Raw genomic sequence first — 12770 nt, 5'->3', positions numbered from 1 at the left:
TTGAGGATCTGAGGTCCCATGCCAAATCTTTTCTGTCTCCTGAGGGGGAATAAGTTTTGTCATGCACTCTTCACGACTGTCTTGGTGTGCTTGGACCATGTTAGTTTGTTGGTGATGTGGACGCCAAGGAACTTGAAGCTCTCAACCTGCTCCACTGCAGCCCTGTCGATGAGAATGGGGGTGTGCTCGGTCCTCCTTTTCCTGTAGTCCACAGTCATCTCCTTTGTCTTGATCACTTTGAGGGAGAGGTTGTTGTCCTGGCACCACACGGTCCGGTCTCTGACCTCCTCCCTATAGGCTGTGTCGTTGTTGTCTGTGATCAGGCCTATCACTATTGTGTCATCTGCAAATTTAATGATGGTGTTGGAGTCGTGCCTGGCCGTGCAGTCATGAGTGAACAGGGAGTACAGGAGGGGACCGAGTACGCACCCCTGAGTGGCCCCAGTGTTGAGGATCAGCGTGGCAGATGTGTTGTTACCTACCCTTATCTCCTGGGGGAGACCCGTCAGGAAGTCCAGGATCCAGTTGCAGAGGGAGGTGTTTAGTCCCACGGTCCTTAGCTTAGTGATGAGCTTTGTGGGCACTATGGTGTTGAACGCTGAGCTGTAGTCAAAGAATAGCATTCTCATATAGGTGTTCCTTTTGTCCAGGTGGGAACGGGCAGTGTGGAGTGCAATAGAGATTGCATCATCTGTGGATCTGTGTGCAAATTGGAGTGGGTCTAGGGTTTCTGACATAATGGTGTTGATGTGAGCCATGACCAGCCTTTCAAAGCACTTCATGGCTACAGGTCGGTAGTCATTTAGGCATAGGGACTATGGTGGTCTGCTTGAAACATGTTGGTATTACAGACTCAGAAAATGTCAGTGAAGACACTTGCCAGTTGATCAGCGCATGCGCGGAGTACACGTCCTGGTAATCCATCGGGCCTTGTGAATGTTGACCTGTTTAAAGGTCTTACTCACATCGGCTGCAGAGGACGTGATCACACACTCGTCCGGAACAGCTGTTGCTCTCATGCATGTTTCAGTGTTACTTGCCTTGAAGCAAGCACAGAAGTAATTTAGCTTGTCTGGTAGGCTCATTACAACACTAATCCTCCCCTGCTCCAGTTATCAGGGATTTTTTAGAGTTGGCTGGAGAAGACTCACTCACAGAGCCATCGGTCTGCTCCTCCTGAATGACTGACAGACAGCAGGACAGAAGGATATGGGCTTTACTGTGTGAATCTGCCCTGGGCTTCTATAGCTGCCCGTCTGGTGTAGAGAACAGCATGTCACAGTTGGCCAGAGGGCTTCACTTTCTCCATAACCAGAATGGAAAACTGCATCACGTCTCCATGTGAAGCATAGGAAAGGAGATGGCGTCCCACTGATATGACTGTGGAAGTGATCTGGCTGCGTCCATAGACAGCGTTGGTATGTGATCTTATTGAATACTGATGTTTGGCTTCCCTGACAGCTTCAGACTGTGGTTATATCACACATGCCGTGCTGAGCTGACAAATTGATTACATTCATTTGGATTATTCAATTATGCATTGATATCTAATGACATTTAGTGGTTGAGAATCAGTATCTTCGATGACATTGTGATGGAAAGAATGGCCCTCTTGTGACTTTGTGATAACCGCCTAAGAGGAACACAAGAATCACATCTCTTACAAATCCATGGGCTCTTATCAAGCATCTAGGGCCTGGGGGAGTTATTAGTTTTGACTGATTGAAAACCTGCACTAGTCAGTTTGTAGACGCTATCACACCACTGGATGACTCCTTGTGTCCCTGTGGTAAAGCAATTCTATCTATTTCATTTTCTTCTCAGATTTTTAACAGAACAATTAACAATTTTCCTATGCGAGCAGTCATTCAACTGATTGTAGAGCAGCGTATGGCAAGCGTCAGATACTGTACCCACCACCAGGTGGCAGAGTCACCAAGAAAGAAGAGCGTAGTACCGTAGTGTCATTTACCTACGTCTATGGATAGAGAGGAGCCTAAGGCCTGATACTGTTGAAATAAATCCAAAGTGTGAGCTAATATGAACATGTGCTTATTGTAGTTTGTTGTCTCACTTGGCCAGAAGTCATAGTATTGTGTTTGTTCTGTCTGCATAGTTCCAGGAAAAGCCTTGAACTTTAGGCTAGCAGGGCCTTCTTGGTGACCCATGGTGGAATTTGTTACAATCCCTTCACAATAAAAATGTAATTGATTAGTATTTGACGACTCTCACATTTGTATTGATCACTCTTGACCTGTATACATAATGCCTCATCTAAGGTCTGCTGCACCGTCTATCCTGTGATATTTGTAGCCAGATCACCCTGATCAAAATCAAAGAGATTCTCACTCTTCAACTCTAATTATTACTGTCAGAGGCTTTGAAGATGGAAAGGTCCATTGCATGCTTTAGCCCCTCGGCATATTTCCACTGCTTTTCGGTTCTCATACTTAAAAATTCCATTCCTTACGTGAAGGAAAGTAATGAACTTGAGATGCATGGCCCCCAGGTTTATAGGATTGCCATGTCTCCAACTGTCCAGTTGTCCCCTGGAGGAAGGAGTATTGATGATGAGGTGTCCAAACAGGCAGACATTTACCTGAGTATACTCATCATTTAGCTCATATGTCACCTTACGGCAGGTAACCTAGTGGTTAGAGTGTTGGGCCAGTAACCGAAAGGTTGGTGGATCGAATCCCCAAGCTGACAAGGTAAAAAAATATCTTGTTCTGCCCCTGAACAAGGCAGTTAACCCCCTGTTCCTAGGCTGTCACTGTAAATAAGAATATGTTCTTAACTGACTTGCTTAGTTAAATAATGGTTAAATAACTAAAAATAAACAGATGGCTACTTTTCCTCAATGTTGCCTGTCTAGATTTCAGCACTGCTGTGGTCCAACTGGAACAGGCCCAGGATGTTTCTCTACTCTTTAGTGATTTCAAAAAAAAATTCTGGAGATTAAACAGGTGACATATGTATTTTCCGTTAATACCACCAAATTGTGCTTTTGTTTAGGTGGCCAAAGCAATCACTTTGTCAAGCTGGTGCCATTTTAAGTCACTAGATGGCATTAGAGCCAAAACAATGTAATTACACATGTCTCTGGCAAGCTGTCTTGTAGCGCATGCCTTCTTATACAATCAGATAATAATCATCTGCATTGCAATTCAATTGGCTCCTATCCTTGACTTTTACAATGACCCAAGACAATCCATAACCTCTCTCTGGTCCAGTGGAGTTACTAATGACCATGTTTTGACTAAGACAGGAAGGAAGTGCAACGGCCTCTTCTTGAACCATACATTCATCCAAATTGTATCTGGCATACCAATCAAATAGAGTTCTGGTATACACTTCACTTGCCTGTGCAGCAACATGTTCAATAGATTTGGTCAGTAAGCAAACCAAAATAGGTAGGGTATACCACAGACAGTTGTTGGAAACCCTTAAATGTTATTCAAAGTTTAGTTTTGAATTTGCCTGTGGAAGAGTAAAGTTTAATGCGAACAAATATAATTTTGTTAACTGGCATTAATAATTGCTTGATAATTAATGGGCACATTTAATAAACAGACATATATTTTACAGGCCTTGATATTTCAAACATCATGGAGTGAATGTAACCTTCCTGTGGTTGATTAATAGCAATGACAAACTTTTGTGGTTAGGAGTGTTCTAGCATGGAAAGTCGTGTCAAAGCCACATTAATAATCCATACCAGATGCAGGCAGAGGAACCTGGAGCCTAGGTTAAATGATCAAGCCCTTAGCTTTATGTTCCCTACCTATTGATCATAATAGACTGTGAACCAAGGAGCTTGGATTTGCTGTAGCCTAGGCTACTCCATGCAAACAACTCATGACAATGAACATGACAATGCGTCAACCTCTTGGCAAGATAGTGATGTTGGTATCTTATATGAATGAATGGAATTTTCAGTTTCTGAGAAGTACATGTACAACAATTAGATACTCTAAGTTTCACATTCCCTGAGGATGGAGGGAGAAGTCAGCAGCCTCTCTGTCCTGTCCAGTCAGATGTGGTCTGTCTGTCTGTCTGTCTGCCTGTCTGTCTGTCTGTCTGTCTGTCTGTCTGTCTGTCTGTCTGTCTGTCTGTCTGTCTGTCTGTCTGTCTGTCTGTCTGTCTGTCTGTCTGTCTGTCTGTCCTCACAGCTCATGAACGCGCTTCGCCAGGGCTGTTTTTACGATGCTCTCTGCGTGCCTCTCAGGAATGTTACACAGCCCCCCGTCCCCGTCCCCCGTCCCCCTCATAGCGCTGCATCCTGATGTCCAGACCATCTACCATTGTGTGCAGATGGAGCTGGGTCTCTCAGCCTCCCATAATGGCTCAAGGGCCACGCTGCGGTGTGGAGCGAGCCAGCAAATATGCACTGTACTATGCAGGAATGCGCCTGGCACTCCCGTCTGCCCTCTAGGGGGTCACAGGGAGAGTGGAAGGGGGGTGGATTTAATGAGACCCTGAAATCACTTAACCCAGACCAGGTGTTGCGTGTTTCACTGGAACTGGCCAGACAATAGAATGCCACTTTCAATTTACAACAGTAATTTCCTGTGGAAAATAAAAAGTCTGGACAGAGTCAACTTTTATATGCAAAATGTTTATTGTATGACAATGTTAATTGCTTCGACACAAATAAAATAGACCACATTTACAAATATATTATACCATAGCTATAAAAACCATTTCTCCTATTACCACAGTTTGAAACATATAACATCCATGATGCAAACAATAGTGGAAACAACAAATAGTTACAATGCCCTTATATTTTCTTCCTGTACAAAAATAGTTCTATCTCCATAAGTAGTTGAATCTAATCTAATCTATATAATATTTAAATTATGATATCTGAAATATCTTATATACAAATTGGCAAATAAAATATACATACATAGATTGCACGTGTTTATACAAAACATATTCAAGTATAGTTCAATCCATTGTGGACTGGCACAGATATTTCATACAATCTCTAAGGCATTTCCCTCGTACAGTGTCCAAAAACTTCAGCTTCATAGCTCTGTATTATAAATCCATCTCCTTATGTCTTATCTTCCTGTTTGGCATGGACCAGATGTCTTTGGATGTATTTTAGGTCCACGTAGATGTCTGACTGAGAAGGCTGGGACTGAAAAGTGCAGATGAGTATAGAGGGTTTGGTGAAATTGGCTCCTGTAAATCCACAGGGTAAAACTCAAAGTTCAGGATCTGCATAACAGGTTTATAGAGTCCCAGTATTTACGCAGTGGACTCTTCTCTGAGTCTGTACCTCTGTATTGACCTTGCTCCTCTCCCACAGCTGGGCAGAGATAGCACCATCCTCAGCATCTCTCCTTCTCTCTCTTCACGGTGCCATCCAGTGCCTGAAGACCAGCTGTTGTTTTGGCGCTCTGCATCGCCAATGCCTCTGCTGAGTCCAGCTTCCAGAGCCGCTGCAGCTATCGCTCAGTACTCGCGTCTGGAAAAAATGCACTGGAGAACTTTTGGCAAAAGTCTGAGGCATTTGGAGAATTTTAGAACAGGGCAGAGACACTAAGCCTCGGCTGCTGCTCTCCTCCCCTGTTCCTCCCCCGTACAAGTCCAGCTCATGTCCGTCTGAGCAGCTCCTCCAGCTTGTGAACATGTGAGTTTGCATTGCCCCACACAGGCCTCAGCCTGCCCCCCTCCAGCCTCAGTGTGGCCCTGCGCTCAGGGAGGGAACGACGCCTCCGGCCGTAGCCTTGTGGGCTGATCTTGTCGATGGGTGCACTACCAATCTTTAGTTTGTTATTGAGCTGGTGGATGCGGTGGGCCAGGTCGTGCACAGTGCAGGTGCCCAGAGAGCAGCCCGGTCTCCAGGCCTGGTTCACTGAAATTTTGGACCTCTTGGTTCGGACGCTGATGTCAGTGCTGGAAGAGAGATGAGGGAGAGGACCATTAATTAATGCGCAGCATTCCTGAGCGGACACAACTTGGCTCAGAGATCCCCTCCGCAGCTTGCTTACTTTAATGACCCTTGTTTGACAATGGTGATTAATCTCTTAATTCCATTTGAAATCTTGATTTCACAAGGATAACGAAATAGCACCATGCACATTGAGTTATGTAAATGTATGGTATGGGCTTTTACCTGGAATGAGGAATCAGGTTGTTCCTGACGTCTTCTGGGCTGACAAACTGTACAGACTCTGCTATCCTCTCTGCAGAAAAACTGTTTAGATCTTGTCTCGATCTGCTCTGCATCCATATGCTCAACCTGGGAAAGAAGAAATCCAACTCATTAAAAACTGTTCAAAGAAGTCCACAAAGTACACAACAGTAAGTGTTGATATCATGGTCACCATGCATTGTAGCAGACTAATCTTGACAAATAGTTCATCAATTAGCTCACCTCTTTTTGAGCTCTGGGCTAATTTCAAGTTTGAATCCAGCCACGCTCTGTGCAATGGTGGCCAGCAAACAGCCGTAGAGGAAAGACTGCAGGATCAGTTTCATTTTGACTGGCACCTGTGGGGAAAGTGGAAAAAAACGTGTTAGTTATTTACTTATTAACGATAACTTACTTAGTTACCTCCTATCATTCCAAGTGAGCCCCCCCCCCCCCCACCCCACCCCACCAACCTCTTGCTGTTGCTTACACAAGAGTCCAAAAGCCAAGTTATTTGCACTTATCATTCATTTATTTAAAATGTCACACTAAGGTCACATTTTGTTCCCTTAAGTAAACGTACAACCCAGTTGCAGGCCCTGACCAGTGAAAAGCAGGACACAGTCTATAGAAGACTGAGTTTCCTCAACTAGAGTGAGCTTTAAGCTCCCCTGAGCAAAGTCAATCCCATTCAGTCAATTAAATCCATAGCCCAAAAAGAACCGGTAAACTTAAGGTTAGATAGAGAGAGATAAGACTTATTTGGTATTTCTGCCCGACGTCCACAACCCCCCAGAGTCATGCACAAGAAGACCAGCACTCCTTATATAATAAGATTGATAACCTGTCCTTGTCTAACGCACTTGAGCTCCTGATAAAGCCATCTATAGCAAACAGAGCAACAGTCAATATTTGCTTCAATTGAAAGTACATACCTGAAATCCTTCAATAATTCACTTGGGTGATAAAGAAGTTATAGTAGAGTCAATGTGGAGAGAGTATTCCAAAGGCTTCTTGAAGTTGCTGTTGGTGCTGAAAGGCAGCTGTGACACTGTGCTAATAGTCTGTACACACCAGACGATGAGCCTTTATAGTGGAGGTGGGAGGGGCTCACTGACTGACACACACAGACTCTCATCCCAGTCCCCCCACTCCACCTCACACAGCCCAGCACTGCTGGAAGCCTACTTTATCAGTGGGATAATACAACAACATAGCAAACCCAGGAGAATAATAAAGTTTAAATAAACCAGAAGTAATTCAATAAATATTTGGGTCACATGAGAGTGATTTACTGTAATACTTGTTAAGGAATGTTGTTGTTGTTATCTCTGCTTTTCATTGACAGAATCTTTATTTGTGATGTAAAATTCACATTTTTACCTACCTTCTTTTTATCAAATGTATTCATAAAGATTACATATATATATATATATTTATTTTTATTGTTATATACAGATATATATATATTTTTTTAAACATTTGTTTGTTATGTCTTCACAAACACATTAAGAAATAATGATTCACACTCCAAACAGAGAAGGTTGTAAGTACTCATTCCTTTGGTATTTGGGGAGGAGGCAGAGAACATTCTAAACAAAATAATTTTGTCCTCTGACATTTTGGACATAAGTGAACTTTGAGGTCAAGGGGTTATTAACTTTTGTCCACCTGCATTCCGGCACATTTTTTGTCATATACAATTTAATCAATGTTGACACAATGCCCTCTCAAGGCAATATCTGATTAAAAGTTTAGTCAGCTTGAGGTAAAGTTGGTTAGTAGGTTTGACATGAGATAACACAAGAACACGAAGCAGTTATTCATTAATAGTAAGTGTGTCAAATTATAACCACTACATTCTCCATGTCTGCGTTTGTTTAAACATTAGGGCAAATATTTGACTGCAAAATGTGTGATTTATTTTCACATTTTTTGGACAAATGTTTAGAGGAATTTAGTAATTATATCAAATAAATCAAGAGGGTTCTTTTTCCTAAGATTATATCTGTTGGCTTTACATAATCTCCAACTAACATGGTATTTTAAAAACAATTAAAATGACTTCTTCATGCTCAACACATCCCAACTGAGATCCAGAAATTAAATGGGATAATAGGTTGAGTCACAAGAGCCAGCAAGTCTGTCTGCCTCCGTGACTCAGACCCCCGTGTTACTGATATCTGCTCCTCACAATCACTGATTATATGACTTCATCTCAAACCAAAGTACAATGATTGCACTGAACCCCTTTAGCTCTTTGACCATAATAAAAGTACATTACTTTTCATATGTGCTTAGCTAAATTAAACCATTCCGAAGAATGGTGAGACATATTTCAAAGTACGGGCAGTGAAACAAAGCAAGATATGCAGCGGGGTCAAAACAATGTCAGCGAGGGTCTTAAGGCAGATGTTGATTACAGCCCCCTGGGGACAGATATATGCACAAGACGCCATCAGGATTAGCACAGGGTGCAACAATTTTAGTTTTTCATTCCAATCGACCACACAGCTGACCCAAAGCTGGTGTCTGGTGAGGGTATGTCTGGGACTGGGAACAGGGAACAGTGCATTAAAATTTGCTTGTGTGGTCCCCAAGACTTGGTCTTAAGTCTCAAGAACACTCTGAAAAACATGTAAGCCTTGATGTGGTCAGATAATCACAATTTGTGGCTTTAGCTGTGTAATGTCTTTAATAGCAAATGCATACGTATTTTGGGAGCACCATGTGAAATGCTTTCTCAGTGCTCAGAATGTATCTCAAACAACTGATAAAGAACCTTGTATGTGCTGAATAGAACATAGCTGTATCTATACCCCGTGCAGTAATTCAGTCAGAAAGTCACCTAAATCTCTCCTACGCAGCATTCTATTCGTAATTCTTACGGCTTCCTTGCTTACCTGGTGTCCCTTGTGTTACTGTAAATACATAAATGTGAAACACGTGTTGTAAACCAGCAAACATTTTGTAACCATTTTGCAATGATAATTACCTCCACCATACAAGTAATCCCCAAGTACTCAAGTCATTTAAATCTCCTAATATGGAGAGAAGAAGATTGCGCAACCATGACAGTATCATTGTACAGTGGCTCCTTATATGGAGCAATCATTTGTTAGCTTCTTGTAAGACAAGTGTCAAAGACATGACTGATATTTGTTCAGTCACAGCTGTGGAATGTTAATGTAACAGGTAAGGTGGGAAAGAACGTATGCTAGGAAGCTATGTCTTCTAAGGTATATACAGGAATAGATGAACACATACCAATATGTTATGGAAATGTTCCACAAAGTTGTCATGGTGATTTGATAGACCTGGAAGCTTCGTGGGGTTTTCACCTGTATAGTCATTCATTCTTTCATTCTGCTCCCTTGAACCCATTGGAACAATTTCAACAACAACAAAAAATTCAACAACTCAAATACCATTCTCTAATTCTGTAGAGTAGATGACAAAAGTCCTGATTTATTATTTCAACTGCAGACTGAGCGGCAGACATACTGTATTATTGTAAAATACTTTCTATTCAGAAATATTATGCTATTGTGTAAAATATAACCAGGCTACATGTCTGGTGTTGAAGTGAAGACCCTATCATGACAGATATGATAACACCTTACAGGAGAGAAGCAGCTGATAGCATAAGCATAATAGTTGGCAGAGAGGAATCATCAAAATTAACTTAACAATAGGCTACTTGTTAATGAAGAGATTCTCTCTCAAATTTCCCTATTGTGCTAGGGACCATGACGTTGTGGAATATGTTCAGTCCAAGTCGTTGAGATGTTGGCAAAAACAGCGCAAGAGAAGAATTCCCGCGCACCGGTGTTTTCCACCCCGCAGCGTCTCCCTCCCCTATTTATTGGCAGGAAAGGTCACTCACTGTCCACAGCATTCCAGAAGTGAGTGGAGTTGTGCGCTCTTTTTTCATATTTTGCCTGACCTTGCCCCCAAGTCGTGTGTGAGTGACCCAAACACCCCCCGGTGTGTGTGTTTGTGTGTGTGCGCCATAGACATTAAAAGGTGTGCGTGCGCGTGTGCCTGGGAGAGAGAGAGAGAGAGAGAGAGAGAGAGAGAGAGAGAGAGAGGGGGGGGGGGGGGGGGGGGGGGGAGGAAGGGAGGGGATGTTTAAGTTTGACGGAGCATTGTGATTATGGAAAATAATAATCATGCTATTGACACTGATTTTTCCACCAGCACTCTCTGCTTAGTGCTTCTAGCATACTAAATATCCCATACAATTAATTCAATATATTTTTAAGAAACACTGGACGCCACAATCTGCAATACTAATTTAGCTTATTATATTATAACCCACATTCTTGCAAAGAAAATGAGACTACTATTTTTTCACATCTAGCCTAGTTACACCTCTATTTTGTCTCTCTACTCTCGAATGGGCTTAAAAATATTTGGGTAACTTATTTTTATTTATTTTATTTTGTAGTCTTTTTTTCTCAATAATTGGTAGGTCACTTTTTGAATGTGCATGCTAAAGGGATTCTAGTGGTCATCAGATGGTTTTCCGTGCGGGCCAACTAGCGGTGTGGCAGGGTGTGACCCCGTTTGCAGCCACACAGTTTCTATTTGGAAACCAAGCGCCCACGCCCATGCATGTCGCTACTCCTAGACGCAGGCGCAATATCACTCCTTCTGTCAAACATGGCTGTGCTTTTGAAGAAAGAAAAATGCTGAATTGTGTTGGTAGATTTCGGAAAAAGCAGCAAACATGGCGAGATTGGCTGATTATTTGATTGTCGTGGGATTAGATCAGGACAAAACCGGTGAGTTTTTGAATGTAACGCTTGGAACACGAATGCTAAATTGAGCTTCAAATAAATGCTTGGGATTATCCAGGCCGTCAGTGTTTATAATGCTAGCTGGTTAGCATAGACTAACTAGGTAGCTAGCCATTGATATCTGAGATTTGAAGCAGTCTGCAGCGTTTCATTGTTGAACTATCGGTAGATGTAGAATTTCTGATGCACATACGACGGGTTTTAAATATATGCAAGGGGGGGGGGACGACGACGACTGTGTGTTGTAGATATTTAAACCACAAACTGGAGTTTCATTGAGTCGAACTGTAACATCCTGTTGATGTGACAAATCCAGCCTTTGGAATTGTAGTTCGTGACGTGCGTGGTTTGCACCGGGAGCAGTTTTGGTGTCATGATTTTGGAGAATGCATTCTGCTGTAAGGTTTGCATTAGTCAGGAGCTGCTGTGATTTATTTAGTATCATGTAATTTGCAACTTGAAGGATATCTCCTTTTGTTTGACACCGGCAGAATGCGAATAGAAATCCTAACTTCCTGTCTTATCCCAAAATTGTTTTATCCAACGTTCCTACAAGATGGGTTGGGGATAGGGGAGGTCTATTACTTGGTATTGCTGTATTTTTGGGGGGAGGGCTCAAAAGTGGGGCCCCGAACTGAGGTTCCCAAACCAGACCCACGCTCTGGTCTGCTATAATTCCAACCCAATATGTTCTACAGTTCTCCTACATGGCTAGTTTTGAAATATTCCATCCACTATTATACAGCTATAACCATTTTTATACTGTACTTTTGTAATAAAATTACTTTGCCTACAGTTGGAACATTCCTTTTGATTGGGCTTGGTTGAAAGAGAGGAACCTACTGAAGAAGAGCAAACAAGAAAGAGGATGTTTATACTGATCCCAAAGTATGGCCTGCATTTGAAGAATGATGAAGGAATGTATAGACCACCCGTAAGGGAGTAAAGACACATCCCGAGTGCAGTGACATCTTTCCAGGCTCATGTGTGAGAGGGAGACAACCACCCAGTCCAGCTGAATCTGCTCACTAGAGGCAGCCACATGAATAGGTAAATAGTGACCCCAATGTCACTCAACTGACAAGCAGTGCCGTAGGAACAAAATGTTCCTGGCATCGCCGGAGCCTAGATGGATTCAGACCGCCATCCTCACAAAAACCCCTGTTCTGACTGGGATGGATAGTGATGAATGGACTGCGAGAGTGATGGACCTCCCTGATAAGAGGAAGTGTCTGTTGCAGCCACGGGTGGTTGAATACGCCTCTAGTAGGGACAGAGAATAAAAGTATCTCTGTCCATACATAGTGAGGTTTATTTTCCCATCCTCTTCTCATGTGTTACTGAGGTGTGGGATTATGTACATCCAGGGGGGGGGGGGGGGGGGGGGGGGGGTAGGGAATCAGCAGTTCCCTCTGTATGAACTGGAGTTGCATTCTCTACTAGGAAACCTGAAATTATTTTTAGAGTTGATACACTCTCGCAAAAATAAAACAAACAAGAACATGTCTCTCTGAGGATGCATTTCACTTAATTGCTTTGCCCTTCTTTTGTGAAGCATGATCATAGACGGTGCGCTGAGTAGACAGACAGCAGCTGCTTTTTCTTCACCTTGCTCGTCCAACCAGGGTTCCACACCGAAGTCATGATCACTTCCCTACTTCATTGTGGTTCCTGTTCCAAAATCAGTTACTCCTAAAAAATCATGTTGATACTAGTTGTCATCTGTTGAGAGAGCAGCCCAGCCAGTCCATGGCATAAGCTAGTTTAGGCTATTTCTACTTCAGTGATATTTTACTAATGGGAGTCTCCCTCCTTGTAGG

General features: G+C 42.7%; 2 protein-coding genes across 5 annotated transcripts in view; one reads left to right on the top strand and one right to left on the bottom strand.

The window, feature by feature from the left end:
• Nucleotides 1-4602: 4602 nt before the first annotated feature.
• Nucleotides 4603-7220, bottom strand: LOC110506494 (pro-adrenomedullin). The gene is made up of 4 exons (XM_021586141.3): nucleotides 7084-7220; nucleotides 6392-6507; nucleotides 6131-6256; nucleotides 4603-5910 (listed from the first exon to the last, which is right to left on the bottom strand). The coding sequence occupies exons 2-4, from the start codon at nucleotides 6493-6495 to the stop codon at nucleotides 5607-5609; spliced, it is 534 nt and encodes a 177-aa protein (XP_021441816.1). The 5' UTR covers nucleotides 6496-6507; nucleotides 7084-7220; the 3' UTR covers nucleotides 4603-5606.
• A 3495-nt stretch (nucleotides 7221-10715) lies between these two features.
• Nucleotides 10716-12770, top strand: part of LOC110506476 (myotubularin-related protein 13) — a 150985-nt gene continuing 148930 nt past the window's right edge. For all 4 annotated transcript variants that reach the window (XM_090222256.1, XM_090222255.1, XM_090222254.1 and 1 more), the window contains exon 1: nucleotides 10716-10935. In XM_090222256.1, the coding sequence (XP_090078382.1) occupies nucleotides 10881-10935 (55 nt within the window). In that variant the 5' untranslated portion in view covers nucleotides 10716-10880. The remainder of the gene's footprint in view (nucleotides 10936-12770) is intronic.

The sequence above is a fragment of the Oncorhynchus mykiss genome, chromosome 26 (assembly GCF_057628025.1).
Source record: "Oncorhynchus mykiss isolate SJ-2025 chromosome 26, ASM5762802v1, whole genome shotgun sequence".
Classification (NCBI taxonomy): Eukaryota; Metazoa; Chordata; class Actinopteri; order Salmoniformes; family Salmonidae; genus Oncorhynchus; species Oncorhynchus mykiss.
Note: the sequence above shows the minus strand (reverse complement) of the source record. Positions and strands in the feature narration are given on the sequence as shown.